This window comes from Lepidochelys kempii, chromosome 5 (assembly GCF_965140285.1).
Source record: "Lepidochelys kempii isolate rLepKem1 chromosome 5, rLepKem1.hap1, whole genome shotgun sequence".
Taxonomy (NCBI): domain Eukaryota; kingdom Metazoa; phylum Chordata; order Testudines; family Cheloniidae; genus Lepidochelys; species Lepidochelys kempii.
This window is the reverse complement of record NC_136384.1, coordinates 71,978,042-72,002,003: the sequence shown is the minus strand read 5'-3', so window position 1 is coordinate 72,002,003 and position 23,962 is coordinate 71,978,042. Positions and strand designations below refer to the sequence as shown.

Here is a 23,962-nt window from a genome sequence, read left to right as displayed (position 1 = left end):
AAACAACCCTTTGCTGGAGCAAACAGGGATTTATGGGAATATGAGTTTATGAGTATGAGTATATTTTTGTTGGTTCATCTGGACTTAATGATTAGCCCTTTATATATGTACTTTGGTGACAAAGTTTAACAAAAGCAGTGGGATTTTATTTTAAACTCAATAATGCAAACTAAAAGAAGACAGTATAGCAGAATAGAAAAAAATGCAGTTTCAGACACATGTTATTTAAAATTACAGTTATAATACTCATTAACCAATATTTAAAAATACTCCCCTTTTGGAAGGATTTTCTACCTCATAAATTCTCAAAACTGCTCCTAAGTCTTCTACTAATCCAGTAGAGGGATATTTGTTCATTTACTGTAGAGGGCAGGGATTTTGTACAATACATGTTTTGATACCCATTTTAATATTTAAAAAGTTCTCTACGTGGAAAAACTCTAAGACACTGCTGTGTTCATAAACGTTCAAAGACACAATCACCAATAATTTAAGAAAATCAAAAGGATAACCCATTCTATTCAGTTTAACTTTAAAAAGTAAAACATAGTTTAAAAAAAAATTACATTACCTGTGCCCGCTTCTCCATGTCCTGACAAGTACCTAATTGTTCTTCCATGGCAGCTCTGATTTGCCTCGCTTCATATTCTAACTGCCTTCTTGTCATGTCTGTTTGCAAGGAGAACTGGAATCCAAACACGGAAAAGACATTTTAGCAAGCAATTCTGGATAAAAACTATCCTGAACAAATGCAGAACAATTAATTTCATACTGGTACTTCATAAATCTAGACAAAAACTGAACACTGGGCCTAAAATAAAATTTTATTGGTTATCAACAAGGATACATACTAGTATCCAACGGCTAGCTTTTTTCCTGTAAATCACGTAAGCTGTCTAAACAAAAGACCACACCACAACATGCAAGGAGGATTCAGACACCAAAATATGTAAATCAGCATACCACTAGAAGACTTATTTATTCTGCAAGCTTTCTAAGTATGAAAAAAAAAACTTCTATGTACATATTAATCAACCACTGCTAATACAGGTACTTTTACTACAGTATTGTTAGATGCAGTAGATTATCAAGCTCATACCCCAAGAATAAAACATATTAAGTAGATTTGGGGTCTAGAGGTGAAATATAAGTATTAATTAATGCTGTAACATGGGGCCTACAGGCCTGTGATATAATCAGCTTAGTCGCACAAGGCTGTAGGCATGAAACAGTTTGGCAAGACTAAAGTAACCTTGTACCAGTAAAGGGTAATATTAAAGTAAAAGATGGGGTACGTGCTGATGTTCTGGAAACTATGAAGCAACAGACCTGAAAATATGCTGCAATGTGCCAGTTAATACCACAAGATGCCAAACAGTAACATTTTGGGGGATTCTGTAATAACCTCTAGTTGCTATGGTAACTTTCTGACAGAGATGTTAATGAGAATGAGGGAAACTAAGGAGACAGCCAATAAGAAATGGGGCATTCCTAAATTAGTGGGGTGTGGAAGTATGGATAAGAGAAAAGGAGTTGGAACCCTTATGCATATGCATGAACCTTAGCAGGCATATGCATAACTCAGGATAAAAAGGTGTTTCCCATCCTCTGTGCCAGGGGAAGAGGAGTGGGAGGGAAGGGTGCCAAGGGGGAGAGCCAGGATGACAACCACAGGAGGAGGAGGAGGAAGATAATGACTGCCACTCCACGGTCCCCCAGCAGGACCTGCGAGATGTGAGTAATGCCAGTCATAGGGCTCAACCCTTTACACAATCTGTCTGTCTGTTATTGTATTTCAATGGTTGCAGGATTGTTTATCTGCTTAGTGGATTTGTTGATAAATTGCAATGGTTTCTCATGTGCTTCTAGAGACTCTTATTCTAATGATAATGATACCAATATTCCTAATGCAGTAGCTCTCAAGTGACTGAACATTTATTGACCACTGTGCTCTAAAAGATCAATATTGGTTATGGATTAGTCAATCACCAATCCATTAATAAAGTTACAGGTGGTCCCACACAGCATATTGTCTAGGGCATCAAGCAAGTCTAGTTTTAAACATCTTCATGTAGACTTAAAAGTACTGTTCTTTTGAAAATTAATAGACAAAAAATAAAAGCCTGCAAGAAAAATCAATTTAATCATAGAATCATAGAACTGGAAGGGACCTCAAGATGTCATCTAGTCCAGTCCCTTACACTCATGGCAGGACTAAGTATTATCTAGACCACTCCTGACAGATGTTTGTCTAACATGGTCTTTAAAATCTCCAATGATAGAAATTCCACAACCTCCCTAGGCAATTTATTTCACGCTGACAGGAAGTTTTTCTTAATGTCTAACCTAAACCTATCTTGCTGCAATTTAAGCCCATTGCTTTTCTTCTTCCTCTTTTACATACTTGAAAACAGTTAAGTTATCATGTCCCCTCTCAGTCTTCTCTTTTCCAGACTAAACAAACCCAATTTTTTCAATCTTCCCTCATAGGTCATGTTTTCTAGAACTTTAATCATTTCTGTCGCTCTTCTCTGGAAAATTTGTCCACATCCTTCCTAAAATGTGGTGCCCAGAACTGGACACAATACCCCAGTTGAGGCCTAATCAACACTGAGTAGAGCGGAAGAATTAGAATCATAGAATATCAGGGTTGGAAGGGACCTCAGGAGGTCATCTAGTCCAACCCCCTGCTCAAAGCAGGACCAATCCCCAATTAAATCATCCCAGCCAGGGCTTTGTCAAGCCTGACCTTAAAAACTTCTAAGGAAGGAGATTCTACCACCTCCCTAGGTAATGCATTCCAGTGTTTCACCACCCTCCTAGTGAAGAAGTTTTTCCTAATATCCAACCTAAACCTCCCCCACTGCAACTTGAGACCATTACTCCTTGTCCTGTCCTCTTCTACCACTGAGAATAGTCTAGAACCATCCTCTCTGGAACCACCTCTCAGGTAGTTGAAAGCAGCTATCAAATCCCCTCTCATTCTTCTCTTCTGCAGACTAAACAATCCCAGTTCCCTCAGCCTCTCCTCATAAGTCATGTGTTCCAGACCCCTAATCATTTTTGTTGCCCTTCGCTGGACTCTCTCCAATGTATCCACATCCTTCTTGTAGTGTGGGGCCCAAAACTAGACACAGTACTCCAGATGAGGCCTCACCAATGTCGAATAGAGGGGAACGATCACATCCCTCGATCTGCTCGCTATGCCCCTACTTATACATCCCAAAATGCCATTGGCCTTCTTGGCAACAAGGGCACACTGTTGACTCATATCCAGCTTCTCGTCCACTGTCACCTCTAGGTCCTTTTCCGCAGAACTGCTGCCTAGCCATTCGGTCCCTAGTCTGTAGCTGTACATTGGGTTCTTCCGTCCTAAGTGCAGGACCCTGCACTTGTCCTTATTGAACCTCATCAAATTTCTTTTGGCCCAATCCTCCAATTTGTTTAGGTCCCTCTGTATCCTATCCCTGCCCTCCAGCGTATCTACCACTCCTCCCAGTTTAGTATCATCCGCAAATTTGCTGAGGGTGCAATCCACACCATCCTCCAGATCATTTAAGATATTGAACAAAACCGGCCCAAGGACCGACCCCTGGGGCACTCCACTTGATACCGGCTGCCAACTAGACATGGAGCCATTGATCACTACCCGTTGAGCCCGACAATCTAGCCAGCTTTCTACCCACCTTATAGTGCATTCATCCAGCCCGTACTTCTTTAACTTGCTGGCAAGAATACTGTGGGAGACCGTGTCAAAAGCTTTGCTAAAGTCAAGAAACAATACATCCACTGCTTTCCCTTCATCCACAGAACCAGTAATCTCATCATAGAAGGCGATTAGATTAGTCAGGCATGACCTTCCCTTGGTGAATCCATGCTGACTGTTCCTGATCACTTTCCTCTCATGTAAGTGCTTCAGGATTGATTCCTTGAGGACCCTGCTCCATGATTTTTCCGGGGACTGAGGTGAGGCTGACTGGCCTGTAGTTCCCAGGATCCTCCTTCTTCCCTTTTTTAAAGATTGGCACTACATTAGCCTTTTTCCAGTCATCTGGGACTTCCCCCATTCGCCACGAGTTTTCAAAGATAATGGCCAATGGCTCTGCAATCACAGCCGCCAATTCCTTTACTTCTCGTGTCTTGCTTACGACACTCCTCCTAATACATCCGAGAAGGATGTTCACTTTTTTTTGCAACAGCGTTACACTGTTGACTCATATTTAGTTTGTGGTCCACTATGACCTCCAGATCCCTTTCTGCAGTACTCCTTCCTAGTCAGTCATTTCCCATTTTGTATGTGTACAACTGATTGTTCCTTTCTAAATGGAGTATTTTGCATTTGTCCTTATTGAATTTCATTGTATTTACTTCAGACCGTTTCTCCAGTTTGTCCAGATCATTTTGAATTTTAATCCCATCCTCCAAAGCACTTGCAACCCCTCCCATCTTGCTATCATCCACAAACTTTATAAGTGTACGCCGTATCCCATTATCTAAACCACTGATGAAGATGTTGAACGGAACTGGACCCAGAACTTATCCCTGCAGGACCCCACTCATTATGCATTTCCAGTATGACTGTGAACCACAGATGATTACTCTCTGGGAACAGTTTTCCAACCAGCTTTGCATCCATCTTATAGTAGCTCCATCTAGGTTGCATTTCCCTAGTTTGTTTATGAGAAGGTCATGCGAGACATTATCAAAAACTTTACTAAAAAGTCAAGATACATCACGTCTACCGCTTCCCCCTTATCCACAAGGCTTGTTATCCTGAAAGAAAGCTGTCAGGTTGGTTTGACACTATTTGTTTTTGACACATCCGTAATGATTGTTACTTATCATCTTATCTTCTAGATGTCTGCAAATTGATTGCTTAATTATTTGCTCCATTATCTTTCCAGGTACAGAAGTTAAGATGACAGGTCTGTAATTCTCTGGGATGTCCTTATTTCCCTTTTTATAGATTGGCACTATATTTGCCCTTTTCCAGTCTTCTGGAATCTCTCCTGTCTTCCATGACTTTTCAAAGATAATCGCTAATGGCTCAGCTATCTCCTCAGTCAGCTCCTTCTAGGATGCATCATGTAATGAATGAAAGGGGGTGGCGGTAGGTCCCTTTTATGAACGCCCAGCCAGCCAGTTAGCTATAAAGTACCTCTCGGTGGCTGTTCTCTGCTTGCTTTACCTGTAAAGGGTTACCAAGCCCACAGGTAAAAGAAAAGGAGTGGGCACCCAACCAAAAAAGAGCCAATGGGAAGGCTAGAACTTTTTAAAATGGAAAAAAACCTTCCACTTTGTCTGTTATTCTTCAGAGAAGGAGATACGGAGCAGCAATGCTATAAGCAGGAATGCTGTGTAAGACTTGAACCAGGTATGAAAATTAATCTTCCATACCAAGAAAAAATCATTGGACAGGGAATGTTTAAATAGACACAATCAGGTTTATTTCTTTATTTTGGCTTGTGGATCTCCTGTGTACTGACTCCAGATACTTTTGTTTTGCTTGTAACCTTTAAGCTGAACCCCCAAGAAAGCTATTTTGGGTGCTTAATTTTTGGAATTGCTCCTTTAAAATCTAGCAAAAGCCTAAGTTCCAGATGCATTTTCTTCCCTTTTGTTTTTAATAAAATTTACCTTTTTTAAGAACAGAATTGGATTTTTGGTGTCCTAAGAGGTTTGTGCATATGTTGTTTAATTAGCTGGTGGCAATAGCTAATTTCCTTTGTTTCTTTCTCAGCTCTTCCCCAGAGGGGGCTGAAAGGGCTTGAGGGTACCCCACAGGGAGGAATTCCCAAGTGCTCCTTCCTGGGTTCAAGAGCTTTTTTTGCATTTGGGTGGTGGCAGCGTTTACTAAGCCAAGGTCAGAGAAAAGTTGTAACCTTGGGAGTGTAATACAAGCCTGGAGTGGCAAGTATTAATTTTTAAAATCCTTGTGGGCCTCCACCTTCTGCACTTGAAGTGCCAGAGTGGGGATTCAGCCTTGACACATCCCCTTCTACTAGGGAAAATAAATCCTTGAAGAGGGATAATGGGGTATACAAGGGAAGTTTTGCATGTCCAGGATTAGAGTAAATCAGGGTACTGAGTGTTGAACTAGGGATAACCTACAGTCGGCATCAAGGGTCCCAGCCTTTGGTGGATCCCCCAGGACCTCTGGGTTCTGGGTGGAACCCTGAAGCATTAAGCATGGTGGAAGATAGAAACAAACCTTGCTTCTGGATGGGATAACCGCCCCATACCACATTATTAAGGAGATCCTGGAGAAGTTCCCTATCCCACAAACTTCACTGGGTATTTCTGTGGACAGATATGTCCTAGGCTCCTGATTTTAGCATTTTAACATATAGCTTTTTAAAAATATGGCACTGGGCAGAAATTTGGTATATAATTTGCCTATTTACACATTATAAAAAACTAAAAAATAACAACCTGTACTTGCTTGAGATGTATCTCAAAACTTTATATTTGCCAAATTTAGGTTTACATTCCATCTCATACGTTGCACATACACTTTGGCCTCTCTTCAATTCTTTTTCTTCAGTGTATCTCAGATTTATCCTAACTCCAGGATATTGGAATGTGTTGGAATTCTTTTCCCTAGGGCATTCATATAGTTTTAAATGATAATTTTAGAGCCAAATTTAAAATTTACTTTTCTAATCTTTTAATACAATGTTATTTATTGTCATGTGCCATATATTTTATTTATTTGCCTGAAGGGAAGAAATATTTTTTCCACAGAACAAACTTCACTATACATGAAGCTTCATTAAAAAAAATAATCAGACTACACAGAGGTTTTCAACCGTACACAAATATATCATACATGTAAATGTATATAATTAGGGCTGTCAATTAATCACAGTTAACTCATGTGATTAACTCAAAAAATTAATTGCAGTTTTAATTGCATTGTTAAATAGAATACCAATTGAAATTTATTACATATTTTTGGATGTTATTCTACATTTTCAAATATATTGATTTCAATTACAACACAGAATACAAAATGTATACCTCTCACTTTATATTATTTTTATTACAAATATTTGCAGTATAAAAATGATAAAAAAAAGAAACAGTATTTTTCAATTAATCTCATAAGTACTTTAGTGCAATCTCTTTATCGTGAAAGTGCAACTTTTATAAATGTAGATTTTTTGTTACGTAACTGCACTCAAAAACAAAATAATGTAAAACTTTAGAGCCTACAAGTTCACTCAGTCCTACTTCTCATTCAGCCAATTGCTAAGACAAACAAGTATGTTTACATTTACGGGAGACAATGCTGCCCTCTTCTTGTTTACAATGTCACCTGAAAGTGAGAACAGGCGTTTGCATGGGACTTTTGTAGCTGGCATTGCAAGCTATTTTCATACCAGATATGCTAAACATTTGTATGCCCCTTCATGCTTTAGCCATCATTCCAGAGGACATGCTTCCATGCTGATGACACTTGTTAAAAAAAGAATGTATTAATTAAATTTGTGACTGTACTCTTTGGGGGAGAATTGTATGTCTCCAGCTCTATTTTACCCACATTCTGCCATATATTTCATGTTATAGTAGTCTCAGACGACGACTCAGCACATGTTCTTCATTTTAAGAACACTTTTGCTGCAGATTTCACAAAGCGCAAAGAAGATAACAATGTGAGATTTCTAAAGATAGCAACAGGACTTGACGCAAGGTTTAAGAATCTGAAGTGCCCTCCAAAATCTGAGAGGAACAAGATGTGGAACATGCTTTCAGAAGTCAAAAGAGCAACACTCCAATGCGGTACCTACGGAACCCAAACCATCAAAATCAACCTCCTGTTGGTGCCATCTGACTCAGATGATGAAAATGAACATGTGTCAGTCTGCACTGTTTGGATAGTTATTGAGCAGAACCCGTCATCATCATGGACACGTGTCCTCTGGAATGGTGGTCGAAGCATGAAGAGGCATATGACTTTTAAGCATCTCTGGCACGTAAAAATATTGCAATGCCAGCTACAACAATGCCATGCGAATGCCTGTTCTCACTTTCAGGTGACACTGTAAAAAAGAAGTGGGCAGCATTATCTCCCACTAATGTAACAAGCTTGTTTGAGCGATTGGCTGAATAAGAAGTAAAACTGAGTGGATTTGTAGGCTCTGAAGTTTTACATTGTTTTATTTTTGAATGCAGTTTTTTTTTTTGTACATAATTCTACATTTGTAAGTTCAACTTTCATGATAAAGGGACTGCACTACAGTACTTGTATTAGGTGAATTGAAAAATACATTTTCTTTTGTTTCTTACAGTGCAAATAAGGCCTGGGTAGAGACTGTTGAATCGTGGAAGTCAACGAATGGCTACGCAGGTGGTGTCAGAGAGAAGGCTTTGGAGTCTTTGACCATGGGATGGTGTTCCAAGAAGGAAGAGTGCTAGGCAGAGACAGGCTTCACCTAACGAAGAGAGGGAAGAGCATCTTTGGAAGCAGGCTGTCTAACCTAGTGAGGAGGGCTTTAAACTAGGTTGACTGGGGGAAGGAGACAAAAGCCCTGAGGTAAGTGGGGATATGGGATACCGGGAGGAAGCACGAGCAGGAGAACACGAAAGGGGAGGGCTCCTGCCTCATACTAAGAAAGGAGGACACACAGCAAGTTATCTCAAGTGCCTATACACAAATGCAAGAAGCCTGGGAAACAAGCAGGGAGAACTGGAAGTCCTGGCACAGTCAAGGAATTATGATGTGATTGGAATAAAAGAGACTTGGTGGGATAACTCACATGACTGGAGTACTGTCATGGATGAATATAAACTGTTCAGGAAGGACAGGCAGGGCAGAAAAGGTGGGGGAGTTGCATTGTATGTAAGAGAGCAGTATGACTGCTCAGAGCTCCGGTATGAAACTGCAGAAAAACCTGAGTGTCTTTGGATTAAGTTTAGAAGCGTGAGCAACAAGGGTGATGTTGTGGTGGGAGTCTGCTATAGACCACCGTATCAGGGGGGTGAGGTGGATGAGACTTTCTTCCAGAAACCAACGGAAGTTACTAGATAGCAGGCCCTGGTTCTCATGGCAGACTTCAACCACCCTGATATCTGCTGGGAGAGCAATACAGCGGTGCACAGACAATCCAAGAAGTTTTTGGAAAGTGTAGGGGACGATTTCCTGGTGCAAGTGCTGGAGGAACCAACTAGGGGCAGAGCTCTTCTTGACCTGCTTCTCACAAACCAGGAAGAATTAGTAGGGGAAGCAAAAGTGGATGGGAACCTGGGAGACAGTGACCATGAGATGGTTGAGTTCAGGATCCTGACACAGGGAAGAAAGGAGAGCAGCAGAATACGGACCCTGGACTTCAGAAAAGCAGATTTTGACAACCACAGGGAACTGATGGGCAGCATCCTCTGGGAGAATAACATAGGGGGGGAAGGAGTCTAGGAGAGCTGGCTGTATTTTAAAGAATCCTTATTGAGGTTACAGGGACAAATCATCCCGATGTGTAGAAAGAACAGTAAATATGGCAGGCGACCAGCTTGGCTTAACAGTGAAATCCTTGCTGATCTTAAACATAAAAAAGAGGCTTACAAGAAGTGGAAGATTGGACAAATGACCAGGGAAGAGTATAAAGATATTGCTCGGGCATGCAGGAGTGAAATCAGGAAGGCCAAATCACACCTGGAGGTGCAGCTAGCAAGAGAAGGTAAGAGTAACAAGAAGGGTTTCTTCAGGTATGTTAGCAACAAGAAGAAAGTTAAGGAAAGTGTGGGCCCCTTACTGAATGAGGGAGGCAACCTAGTGACAGAGGACGTGGAAAAACCTAATGTACTCAATGCTTTTTTTGCCTCTGTCTTCACGAACCAGGTCAGCTTCCAGACTGCTGCACTGGGCAGCACAGCATGGGGAGGAGCTGACCAGCCCTCTGTGAAGAAAGAAGTGGTTCTGGACTATTTAGAAAAGCTGGACGAGCACAAGTCCATGGGGCTGGATGCACTGCATCCGAGAGTGCTAAAGGAGTTGGCGGATGTGACTGCAGAGCCATTGGCCATTATCTTTGAAAACTCATGGCAATCGGGGGAGGTCCCGGATGACTGGAAAAAGGCTAATGTAGTGCCCATCTTTTAAAAAGGAAGAAGCAGGATCCTGGGAACTACAGGCCAGTCAGCCTCACCTCAGTCCCTGGAAAAATCATGGAGCAGGTCCTCAAGGAAACAATCCTGAAGCACTTAGAGGAGAGGAAAGTGATCAGGAACAGTCAGCATGGATTCACCAAGGGCAAGTCATGCCTGACTAATCTAATTGCCTTCTATGACGAGATAACTGGCTCTCTGGATGAGGGGAAAGCGGTGGAAGTGTTGTTCCTTGACTTTAGCAAAGCTTTTGACACGGTCTCCCATGGTATTCTTGCCAGCAAGTTAAAAAAGTATGGGCTGGATGAATGGACTATAAGGTGGATCGAAAGCTGGCTAGATTGTCGGGCTCAACGGGTAGTGATCAATGGCTCCATGTCTAGTTGGCAGCCGGTATCAAGTGGAGTGCCCCAAGGGTCGGTCCTTGGGCCAGTTTTGTTCAATATCTTCATTAATGATCTGGAGGATGGTGTGGATTGCACCCTCAGCAAGTTTGCAGATGACACTAAACTGTGAGGAGAGGCAGATATGTTGGAGAGTAGGGATAGGATACAGAGGACCCTAGACAAATTAGAGGATTGGGCCAAAAGAAATCTGATGAGGATCAACAAGGACAAGTGCAGAGTCCTGCACTTAGGACGGAAGAATCCCATGCACCGCTTCAGACTAGGAACCGAATGGTTCGGCAGCAGTTCTGCAGAAAAGGACCTAGAGGTGACAATGGACGAGAAGCTGGATATGAGTCAACAGTGTGCCATTGTTGCTAAGAAGGCTCAGGCCAGGGTGGAGCTGGGAGCAGAGAGGGGCTGGATGGTGCTCCCTCCCCTCCCCCACATAGGGGCTGGCCCAGGCCCTGCTGCACCCCATTGAACATTCCTCTGTGTTCCCTACAGGGGTGAGCCCCACCGTTTGGGGACCACTGGGCATTGTTGTGGATCACAAATTGAATATGAGTCAATATGTGATGAAGCTGCAAAAAAAAGACTAACATTCTAGGGTGTATCAACTGGAGTGTCGAATGTAACACACAGGAGGTAACTCCACTGATCTACTCAGCCCTGGTGAAGCCTCAGCTGCAATACTGTCTCCAGTTCTGGGTTCCATACTTTAAGAAAGATGTGGACAAATTGGAGAAAGTCCAGAGGAGAGCTATAGAAATGATGAAATGTTTAGAAAACATGACCTACGAAGAAAGATTAAAAAAGCTTGGTATGTTGAATATTGAGAAAAGAGGACTAAGTGGGGGGAACTGATAACAGTCTTCATATATGTTAAGGGCTATTATAATAAGGACGGTGATCAATTGTTCTCCATGTCCATTGAAGGTAGGACAAGAAGTAATGGGCTTATTCTGCAGTAAGGGAGATTTAGGTTAGACAGAAGGAAAAACTTTCTATCTATAAAGATAGCTAAACATTGGAACAGGCTTCCAAAGAAGGTTGTGGAATTCCTGTCATTGGAGATTTTTTGAGAAAAGGTCAGACAAACACCTGTCAGGGATAGTCTAGATATATTTGGCCCGGCTTCAGTGCAGGGGTCTGGACTAGGTGACCTCTTGAGGTCCCTTTCTGACCTACATTTCTATGATTCAAAACTGTTTTGTTCAAATGTGATACAATTGGCATAATATGACATGTGTCTTTACCCTTACATATGTACTGTTAAAACTGTTTCAGAAAAGTTTATTAATACAGTACATGTTTCCTGCTAAAGTCCTCAGCCTTAATTATTCATAGTAAAAAAGTCAGTGTTGCTGTAGTATTTTTTTCATTCCCATTTATGGTGCTGCAGGTGACAAAGCGAAGTCCCAGAGGGTCAGCTGCATCTGCAAAATCTATACCCATATTTCACTACTGAAGCTGTATTTTTGGCTAACATAATACTGCTTCTCAAAGTTAAAGAAAATTCTGAAGCTGCTAGAAATTAAGGACTTTGATGTAGAACGTCAAAAGAGTAAAAATAGCATATTTTAATTAACACAGCATGAGATTTCACCATGTTCCTCCCTATGAGGGGGACTTCTTGCATGGATTTTTCCTTGTAAAGTGACATTTGAAAGCAGGCAATTGCTGGTATTAGTGCAATTATATTATTTAAACAGAATATTTGATATTTATTTGGAGCATAGGAAACACTCTTTTCACAAAAAAAGAATTTTAACTAGTTTATAAAATATACAGAGCATCAAAATGCACATCACAGCACCAGTTACATGAGACAATAAGCTGCTATGGTAGATACTTACATTTTCAGTAAGAGGGAGACTATCTATCCTCTTAGTCAAGTTCTGAAGCTGAGCATAATACCAGTCCTTTTCTTTCTCTTCCTTTTCAAGCTCAGCCAGCAATAGAGATCTATTAAAAAAACAAAATCAGTAAGTTTCCATTAACAATTATAAATAAGGCTGCGAGTTTGTCATGGATTCTGTGACTTTCCGTGACCCTTTGACTTCTGCAGCAGCCGGTACGCCTGGCCCGGGGGCAGCTCAGGGATGTGGCAGGCTCTGGGAGGTGCTTGCCTCGGGGAGCTTCCCAGAAGTGGCAACATCCGCCTGGCTCAGCTCCTGGGCGGAGGCATGGCCATGCAGCTCTGCGCGCTCCCTCAGCCTGCAGGCACCATCCCGCGCCACTCCCATTGGCCGCGGTTCCCAGCAACGGTAGCTGCGAAGCCGGCGATCTCAGCAGAGGCAGCGCACAGAGCTGCCTGGCTACACCTCCGCCTAGGAGCTGAGCAAGGTGGACGTCCCCACTTCCCGGGAAGTGTGGCGCTAAGTAGGGAGCCTGCCGGCCCAGTCAAACCCCCCACCCCCAGCACGAGCGGGGGTCCTGGGCTGTGCATTGCCACCTGCACCCCTCCAGCACCAGCGGGGGTCCTGGGCCGTCCTCCCTCTCCCCGAGTCCCTGCAGCACCCCCAGGCCAGTCCCCACAAGATTTAGTCAGGGGTATATAGTAGAAGTCATGTACAGGTCATGGGTTGTAAATTTTTGTTTACTGCCCCTGACCTGTCCATAACTTTTACTAAAAATACCCGTGACTAAAACATAGCCTTAATTATAAATATGGCAGCAAATACACAGTAAACCTTGATATATACATAAAGTGTCAAATTGAAAAGATGAGACTTGGTGATGACGGAACTGAACGAGAAGTTCAGAGACCTGTGTTCTGTTCTTCAGTCCCTGGCTCTGCTGTGTGACTTTTGGCAAATCATTGGAAATGCTCTGTGCCTTAAGTTCCACTGTAAAATGGAAGTAGAATACCTCTTTTTCTTTGTAAAAGCACGGTGAAATCCACAGATGAGAAGCATTATATGAAAGGTAAGTATTATTAGATCTGTGCTAATTTACATCCTGTGCAATCCATTTTAGACCATTTTATTTTCTCTTTTTGGTGGTATACTTCTCCCAATGTAGCAAACTAATTACCTTTTTAAAAAATAAGATACTAGCACTAAAAGAAAATCTATATACCTCAATCCTCCATTATAGCAAAGTCCCCAAAATATTTGCTGTCTCTGTACTATCCTGTTGTCTCCTCCCTCCCATTCCAAATGATGGATTCAAAATCAAATAAATTGATTAAATGGTGATTACAGACCATTTCTTTTACATTTATAAGTATTTATAATGAGTTAATAAATTATAGATATTTACAAGCATGTTACAGACATGAGTAGTATGTGTTATAGATGGTTATAAGCACAATCTATAAAATTGATCACCCATTTATTAAGTTCTCTTTATTATTCTTTTTATGAAATATAATTTTATTCCAATATAAATTGTGACTATTTTCTTTACTGCAATTCCCTATAGTTATTATATGGTACAGGCATACAAAAATAATAATTTCAAGGCCCTGATCCTACAACTAGATCCATACAGGCAGATCCCACTTCGATACAAACCTCCACCGAAATCAGTCTCTTCTAAAAATCTACTACCGATAGTTTCTTCTAAAAGTCTCTCCTGTTATTACTTTTCCCTTCTGAAATGCTCATATTGCTCTTTGACAGACATTAGAGAAAAGGAAAAAGATAATTGTAGGTCCAAGTAAATCTGTCTAGTAGACATTTCAGATGAATCATTGCTCCAATAGGTAGGGTTTTCTCAATCTAAGTTCCTATAAACATATTGCAGTGGTTCCCAAACAACCAGTGAACCCCTTTCACTAAAATATCAAGTCTTGCGAACCCCCTCTAAAAATCAATATTTCCAGGTATTTTCTCCTTTACCTGAGTATAAATTATAAAAGCAGTGATCTTGGAAATATAAAATTTGTTTTTATGCCATGCTTATTACCCACTATTTATTATTAATTATTATTTATCGTTACAGTATTTTTATTACATTATGCAAATGGCAACACTCATCCAAGATCTCACTTTTGTAGCTTGCATCACTTTGAATAAGCCTGTTATAAGACAAGGCTCCTATGTTTCATCCAGGAGTATCAGATGTGAAACAGCATGAAGGTATTTAAGAAGCCAACTCAAAGAGTTCCTCCTATACAAGCATTCAGGTCTGGAGCAGTCCAGGCAAACAACGCACATTACAACAAAGCTTAAACTTGTTCTTCATAATAATTTTAAAAACAATACTAGCTGCCTATTTAATTTTAAAAACAGCAAAAAATATCCACGTCCCTTTCCATTTCTTTAAGGAGTCTTGAAGTTTAAATCTCCTCAGTGTGATTGATATGCTTGCTTTGATTTGCTTAGCTCTTGGAAGTCCAGGGGCTCTGGGCTGCTGGCCCCATGCTACCTGGGGTCCCTAGAGACAACTCTGTCCGCCATTAGAGAATTTTTTTCCGGAGAACAACCTGTAACATTTTGCGAACCCCAGTTTGGGAACCACTGACATATTGTTAACTTTATTCAAATAGTAATGGATATAACCTTCCCTAATATAGCAACTATTCAGAATTCACTACTTAACGTTTCAGTATATCTAGACAACTGGACAAAAAATTCTCCAGGTGATTTATTTTAAAGCATTAAGTGAATACAGTATTCATAAAAAGGTACTGGACTGAAAAGCCTGAGAACTGAAGTCAGCTATTTAACAATAGGATAGGACGTTAACATATTAATTTGCCTGTTATTTTCCTTTCCCTAGCCTGTCTCTTTCTCTCTCTGTCCTTAGATTGTGAACTCCCTGGACAGGACCCATGTTCCTTCTTGAATCTTTGTCAAGCACAGAGCACAGTGCGCGCACTACCATAAACAAATGTTTTTAAACCGAACAGATAGCAGTAGTACAAGCTCCTTCTACTACCCTGCCAATGTTTCCATGCTGACCTGGACCTGATTAAGCTTCCAAGCCTAAGGACTAATTTAGAACAGTGTTCAACCTATGTTTTAAAATAGTTATGCTTGGTATTCACCACACTGGCAAACTGTTTAAAACCTGCTTTGCTGACAAACTCAATATTAATTACAGAAAGAACCTTAGCCACAAGTTACCTTAACTGGACTCAGAATGGAAGCTTTGCAATGGTATCTAGATCACATTATTAATTCCCTAACTATCTCCTGCTGTTGTTTTCTAATTCATGGATACTTTGGTGAAACGGAGAACAATACCTACTATGGAAATGGCAAGCTTTAAAATATCTGAGAAAACAACAGGAGCCTAGTTATTTTGGATCTTTTTTAATGGCCTATATAACAAGGATTATCTGGAATTCCCAAATCTAGCATAAAAACATCCATCAAAAATGAATTGTAACCTTAATGACAGCCGTATTAGTCTTAAAATAGATTAACGTGCAGCACACTATTCACCTAGCTGTTTTCCCCCTCATTTTAGACCCAAAAGACTGGGGCGCTGAATATATTTAAACATGAACCTGATGAAATCTCTTTCCATATCACATTGTTGTAGTTTCAGTTAAGCTAAACCAGAATTGCTCACACAATAACACAATAATACGAAGATAGATAAGACTACATATTTAGACAGACAGGTTTTATACTCGGATTAGTGAGGAAAAGACAAAAGAGGGTACTTATTCTAGTGTTGCAGGAAGGAACAGAGGTGACAGTTGTGAAGTGAGATCTACAAAGGTGCAATTAATTCTGTCTTTAAAAGCAATTTTTATTTTTAAAAAAAATTTCTGCAAGTGGGATTCAGATAATTCTCAACTACTGCTGACTATAGATACATTAAGAATGCAAACAAAAAGATTACCTGATTCGGTCTACAGACATCAAATTATTTGTAGTAAAAAATGTGTGTGTAGAAGATATACTGTTTTTAGAATCTGCTTGAAGATTTATCCACTGATGTTTCTTATTGACAAGAGAGAAAGATTAACAAAACAAATGATGGAAAGCAAAAAAGGGAGGCTAACGCCCAAACAAAATAAAGGAGAGAATAAAGATGATGTACAGGGGGAACAACAGCTCCTACACAAGTAGTAGCTATGTCCCCTTAAATCCTAAAAGATGGTTCAAACAAGATTTGGAATTCTGTACGCTAAAATGCAGACATCAAATAGTGCACACAGGTTGTTAAAACAACAAGTTAGCTTAAATGACTTCTAGTATTTGCCCCATATTTTAAAGGTTTTGATGTACTGAAGCATTTTTGAATGTCTTGCCCAGTAATCTTTTGAAATCCCAAAATTATATTATGGATTAAACATCAACGGAGGTAAGGGAAATCTCTAAAAATATTTCAGATACTAGAAACAGTTTTGTTCCCCCTTTATTGTTCTCTCTCAAAAATGGTAAAATAACTACATGATCCTCTTTGATTCAGAGGCAAAAGTTAATGAGACTTTACTAGTAATACCTTGCACGGTCTATGAAGCAACCAGCATGTAATGCTACAGAAGATACAGAACAGCTGCAAGCGCACATCATTTCTCTACCTGTCTAATCTCTGCATAAACAGGACAAGTGCATCAAAAGCCAAGAACTCATTTAATAGGCCAATGGGCTGCCATCAAGTTAGCTTCACATTTTAAAGAACGTTTTGCTATTATTTGGATGTGATCTTCTGAGCAAGAAATCATTGTCAAAATTAAGTCTCATACTTTATGTATAAAATTTACCAATGCAGTTGAAATTGTTGATTATGCACTTGATACCATAAGAGTTCTACACTTGTGGCAAAAAGCACATTTGAACATAAAAACTATACTCTACACACAAAGATCATGTAAGGTAGACTTTATTTCATGCTTTTATATCAGGAGTCGGCAACCTTTCAGAAGTGGTGTGCCGAGTCTTCATTTATTCACTCTAATTTAAGGTTTTGCGTGCCAGTAATACATTTTAACGTTTTTAGAAGGTCTCTTTCTGTAAGTCTCTAATATATAACTAAACTCTTGTTGTATGTAAAGTAAATAAGGTTTTTAAAATGTTTAAAAAGCTTCATTTAAAATTAAATTAAAATGCAGAGCTCCCCAGACAGGTGGCCACAACTTGGGCAGTGTGAGTACCACTGAAAATCAGCTTGCATGCCGCCTTTGGCACTCCTGCCATAGGTTGCCTATCCCTGTTTTATATATTACATTTGCATCACTACTCACATAACCACAGAAAATGTGAAAATGGCAGAGGTGCTTAATGACTTCTTTGTTTCAGTTTTCACCAGCGTGGACGGCATCCAGACATCTGGGAAGGCCTAGTCCGACGCGGCTGGGCTACTCCGCTCAACATGAGTCAGAGGCCTAGAGGCTGGGGGGACTGAGGATTGCCCAACATGGGTCTAGTCTCTGCCCCTGGTTTACCTCAGTGCCGCTGTGAAGAAGGTACTTACTTAGCCTTCTTATGCCCCATAGACGGGGAGCGGTGCTGACTAGTCGAAGGCACTGGGAGGTCGCTGTGCAGCGATGCGGCGGTGCCTAGTGCTGACTCAGAGCAGCGCGCCAGAGCTGGGGTCAGCACCGACTCCATGAGAATGGCCCGGAACCTAATGTCTCTTTCTCTCTTAGTCCGCGGTTTAAACGACTTGCAAATTTTGCAGTGATCAAGGATAGGACAAGAAGCAATGGGCTTAAATTGCAGCAAGGGAGGTTTAGGTTGGACATTAGGATAAACTTCCTAACTGTTAGGGGGTGGTTAAGCACTGGAATAAATTGCCGAGGGAGGTTGTGGAGTCTCCATCATTGGAGATTTTTAAGAGCAGGTTAGACAAACACCTGTCAAGAATGGTCTAGATAATACTTAGTCCTGCCATGAGTGCAGGGGACTGGACTAGATAACCTTTCGAGGTTTCTTCCAGTTCTATGATATGATTTGAAATGTGAGGCTTTGGACATCAAAACATATTAATCCCTAGAAACGCTTCTATTGACATGAAATAAACTTCCAGCCTCTGAAATTAAATTCTTTTCAATATTTTATTGATGTCAATGTAAAAAAACAGAACTAGTATATCTGAAAAAAATATTGCAGTAGTAATATACTACTTTAAAAACTACATGGAGATTTAACTTAAAGGAAGTAGAACAAAATAGTTGTATGAAATATAAAAAATGTGCCAGATACCTATTTAAAATATAGGAGGTACAAAGATAAGAGATAAAACAAATCTGTTAATCTATAATTCATCTGGCCATTTTGAGAAGTGCGTTAAATTCACTTCCAAGCCTCCACCTCTTCCCTTTTCTTTATTAATAATGTAATGCTCATGAAAAGTGCCAGATTAAACAGCTCTGGAGACTGGAATCTGCTTATTCACAGAACAGGCACAGCATCAACCCACACAGCACCCTGATAGCATGCCTCAACACTTAGAGGGACCACCTCTAAGAATACAACAATGAGTTAGTATCCATGCTTATTCAGTCTTAGGACTGTCTGCTGAAACTGTCAATTAGTTCCATGTATGATTATAGTTTGTATGATGTGCAACCTGTCTGTCAGAAATTGAGAGTGCGGTATCAATTCCATGCAGAGATGCATCTGATTAGCTGATTCATGAACTGAAATTTGTATCAGACACTTAGGAGGGCACTTTACCCACCTATCCAGATGCAAAACTCCTTTTAACTTGAGAGTTTAAGGTGGAAGAATTGCTACAGATCAAAGGAAAAATATCAAAAACACAAATGTTCATCCCATTTTTGTAATTGAAGATTTGTCATATCTATACACACAACACATTGGGCCATACTCTGTTCTCAGTTACACGTGGGCAAATTCAGTGGTGTTGCAGCAGTGCAGATGAAAGCATATCTTGGACCATTACATCCATAAATTTTTCTCAATATAAAATGTTGCTAATTTATTCCGTTATATGTTAACCCCAATGGAATAGCATAGGTAATAGCCACATAAGCTTCTTTTCTGACAAGTTAGCAGTTCCCAAGGCATGTCCATGTGGGTTCTTTCTTGCAGCACCTAGAGCTAGTGTGGAGGATAGGCACTGCCTTGTTTTTGGGAATCAATAATATCCCTCTGTTAAAAGAAAGGACAGAAACAAAACATCAACTACACTGTTTATATTATATAACTGCACATATAACAAATATTCTCAGTTATATTCTTAGGCCATAAAATGAGAAAATGAACATTAAAACAAATCCAAAATCCTAAAAATAATTTCCTATAAAAATGACTGATTTTTCACCAAGTACAGTAACTTCTGCTCAATGCCAAAAGCAAACCATGTGTCTCTTCTAAGTAGCTAATGCATAAAACATCTATGAACATGAAAAATCTTTGAAGCAAAGTAGCTTGGAAAAGCAACTTAAATTTATTAGGCAGTGATGCTTAAACTAGCAAAAGCTGGGATATACTATTAGTTTCTACTGAAAATACTGTCAGAAAGTTTCAGTCTAGTATGTAAGAAAACTGACATTAAGTTTGTTTAACCTCAGAAATACTGTAGCATAGCTAATACTTAGACTAAACACAAACTTTGTACCTTTGGAACAACTGAAGTTGCATTAAAATCCCCTAGGACAAGCAAGCATTACTGGTAGCCATTAGAAATGCCTAGTAAAGAGGCAAGTAGTGGTCAGACACAGAAAAAGGGTGAGAAAAGGTCACAGAAAACACACACACCCACTGGAAGACAAAACAGAAGGAATAAGAATACATTATTAGACAATTTACCAGCATCTCGTCAGTCCCAGACAAGTTGTCCAGTCCAGTTCTCTGCTGATGTGTTACAGGGGTGATAAAGGCCAGGGTACTAAACTCACTAAACTAGAAAAAACAAACAGGGCTCAACCCTTACTTAACAGTTGGACATGTGCCACTGAAGGGATACTGTTTCACTCTGAAATGAGCTTTGGACAAAACAGAGAACATGTAATACAACATGAATTCTAAGCATGTGAAAGCACACATTAAAAAACATTTTACAGCTATAGCAGTGTAACTTACTTGAAAGTTGATTTTTCATCCATTTTATTTCTACTTAGTAAAAATGTGTGAATCTGGCAGGGAGTTGAGGGTTATGATGGGCATAGTGGGATGAACTTCATGGCTATAATAGGTGTGGGAACTTTTTTCTCTTTTTGGTTTTAGAAAACTGTTCTACTTGTTTTTCTTGTTTAAATTGTTTGAAACTTTTAATGTATGTCAAAGATTCATTGAACTTTCAGAAAGCTTTGGGTTTTTTAAAATTAAATAAAATACATATCTGATATTTCTATATTTAAGAATAGAAAGTTAGCATGCAAACATGTCAAACAAATTTAAAACACAAAACATAGGAAAATAAAGTTAAAAATACTTTTAGATTAGTTACATTACAGTAACTGTGGTTCTTCAAGATGTGTTCTCTTTATATAGCACACTGTTCTTGTGCATGTACCCCAGACACTTGAGTTTGGATTCTTCAGGCCAGCAGCATCCATTGGGGGCTGCACCTGTACTCTGAGGGCTGGTCTTCACTACGGGAAGATCGATGCTGCTTATTTAGCAGATCTAGTGAAGACCTGCTAAATTGAAGGCAGAGCGCTCTCTGGTCAACCGAGGTACTCCAGCTCTCTGAGGAGAGTAAAGTAAATCGGAGAGCGTCTCCCAACGACGTAGCGCAGTGAGGACACTACGGTAAGTCGACCTAAGCTACATTGACTCCAGCTATGTTATTCATGTTGCTGGAGTAGCATAAGTTAGGTCGATTTACCCTGGTAGTGAAAACAAGCCCTAAGGGTCATCGTGCCTCTAACCCAAGGGAGTAATGGCAAGGCAACCCGATCATCCCTCAGTCCCTTCACCAATGCAGAATCTAGGTGTTCTCAGACTCCACAGCAGCAGAGAAGGGGGGTGGGGTATGGAACACATCTGGATGACACATCTTGAACTACAGTTACTGTAAGGTGAATAAGTTTTTTCTTCTTTGAGTGCTTATCTATATATATATATTCATTCCACTTTTGGTCATTCATAAGCAGCAACCTAGACCACAGGACATAGGCACTAGGAATCTATTTGAACAACGATTGTAAGATGGCTCTGCCAAAATGAGCATTGGATCTTGATGTTTCTATTATGAAGTAATGTTGTGTAAGCATATGCGTATAATTCCAAGTTGCTGCCTGTCATAAATATAAAGGGAAGGATAAACCCCTTTAAAATCCCTCCTGGCCAGAGGAAAAATCCTCTCACCTGTAAAGGGTTGAGAAGCTAGGATAACCTCGCTGGCACCTGACCAAAATGACCAATGAGGAGACAAGATACTTTCAAAAGCTGTGGGGGGGAGGGGGGAGGAAAAAATAAAGGCTCTGTCTGTGTGATGCTTTTGCCGGGTAAAGAACAGGAATGGAGTCTTAAAACTTAGTAAGTAATCTAGCTAGATATAAATTAGATTATGATTTCTTTAAATGGCTGAGAAATTAAGCTGTGCTGAATAGAATGGATATTCCTATGTGTCTTTTTGTAACTTGAGGTTTTGCCTAGAGGGATTCTCTATGTTTTGCATCTTATTACCTGTAAAGTATTTACCATCCTGATTTTACAGAAGCGATTCTTTTTACTGTTTGCTTCTATTAAAATCCTTCTTTTCAGAAACTGAATGCTTTTTCATTGTTCTTAAGATCCAAGGGTTTGGGTCTGTGGTCACCGATGCAAATTGGTGAGGATTTTTACCAAACCTTCCCCAGGAAGTGGGGTGCAAGGGTTGGGAGGATTTGGGGGGCAAAGACGTTTCCAAACAATGCTTTCCTAATAAATAAACCCAGATAAAGGTTTGGTGGTGGCAGTGGAAGTCCAAAAGCAAAGGGTAAAATAGTTTGTACCTTGGGGAAGTTTTAACCTAAGCTGGTAAAAGTAAGCTTAGGAGGTTTTCATGCAGGTACCCACTTCTGTACCCTAGAGTTCAGAGTGAGGAAGGAACCTTGACATGGTGGCAGAGCGGTGGGATTAACCTGAAATCATTTTGCGATCAATTTGAGATTTTTTGAACCAGAAAAACAGATTTTAAAAGGAAATTTTTAAAATCCTTTGGGCTGCTAGAAAGCAGGTCTCCAACTGGAAATATTTGGAAGGTTTTTTTGCTTTGCTTTGGGGCCAGAGCAGAGACAAAAGGGAATTATCTTTTGTGAATTGCAGTTTTCTCTACCTAAAGGCAGAGTAGTTAACCTCCTGCAGGGAAATTCACAAGTCTTCACAGACCTGAAGTTAGTTTCTTTTTTTTTTTTTAACCTAAAAGTAACTTGAGGGGTTTTCTGTCTACTTGCCTGGAGACAAAGGTGTTAGGGTTTTTGGTTTTTTTTTTAAAAATTTTTTTTATTGTTGTTGGGTTGGATTTTTTTGGATTTTTCTGTAGGCTGATAATCACCATCAGAGAATATAGGTATCCTATTACAGCACAGCAAAATTTTACAAGCCAAGTTTTGTTTGTTTTATTTCTAACCCTTGGGTGTAAAGTTAATTAAAAACAGAGAGGTAAAGATGACAGACACCAAGGCACTACACAAATTGGAGTTAGCCAAACTGGAGGCAGTGAAAGAAGCAGAAAAAGCCCTAGAAGCTGCTCACAGGAGAGCTATGGAGGCAAAGGAAAAAAGAACTGGAGGCAAGGGCCAAAGAACTGGAGGAGAAGGAAAAAGAGGAAGCATGTGGAGGAAGAGAAGGAAAAAGAGAGGAAGCATGAACTGGAGATGGAGAAGGGGCAAGGGCTCAGCAAAATATACCAACAAATCCTAGCAATCCTTCTCCAGGTACCACTTCCCATCCCAGAAAGTTCCCCAGCTACAAGGCAGGCGATGATACCGAGGACTTCTTAGAAAACTTTGAAAGGGCCTGCCTTGGGTACAGCATCTCTACACACCAATACATGGTAGAGCTGAGGCCGCAGCTCAGTGGATGCGTAGCTGAGGTGGCGGCTGAAATGCCTAAGGAACAAATGAACCAGTATGAACTGTTTAAAACCAAGGCGAGAGTCAGAATGGGGCTAACACCCAAGCGTGTCCCACCACACCGTTCTCCAGCAACCCACCTCGCCCCAGTGACCCGTCAGCTGGACGATGTTTTAAATGTAACGAGCCGGGGCATGTAAAGGCCAACTGTCCCAAGAACCCCAACAGATTACAATTCATTGCACTGCAATCACACCAGAGGTCCTCAGGCCCAGATACCTCCCAGATACCCTTGGAGCAGAGGGAAACTGAGTGTGGGCGGGAAGAAGGTCACCGCGTGGAGGGACACCGAAACACAAGTGTCAGCTATCCATGCTTCCTTAGTGGACCCCAATTTAATCAACCCAGAGATCCAAGTGATGATTCAACCCTTCAAGTCCAACTCTTTCAATTTGCCTACAGCCAAGTTGCCTGTCCAGTACCAGGGCTGGTCAGGAACGTGGACTTTTGCAGTCTATGATGATTATCCCATCCCCATGCTGTTGGGGGAAGACTTGGCTCATCATGTGAAGTCAGCCAAGAGGGTGGCAGCCAG

General features: G+C 40.5%; 1 protein-coding gene across 8 annotated transcripts in view; it reads right to left on the bottom strand.

Moving 5' to 3' along the window:
• APC (APC regulator of Wnt signaling pathway) overlaps positions 1-23,962 on the bottom strand; it is a 189,215-nt gene that overhangs the window by 76,914 nt on the left and 88,339 nt on the right. For all 8 annotated transcript variants that reach the window (XM_073344697.2, XM_073344696.2, XM_073344701.2 and 5 more), the window contains 2 exons: positions 12,347-12,455; positions 572-685 (listed from right to left, as the gene is read on the bottom strand). In XM_073344697.2, coding sequence (XP_073200798.1) covers positions 572-685; positions 12,347-12,455 — 223 coding nt within the window. The remainder of the gene's footprint in view (positions 1-571; positions 686-12,346; positions 12,456-23,962) is intronic.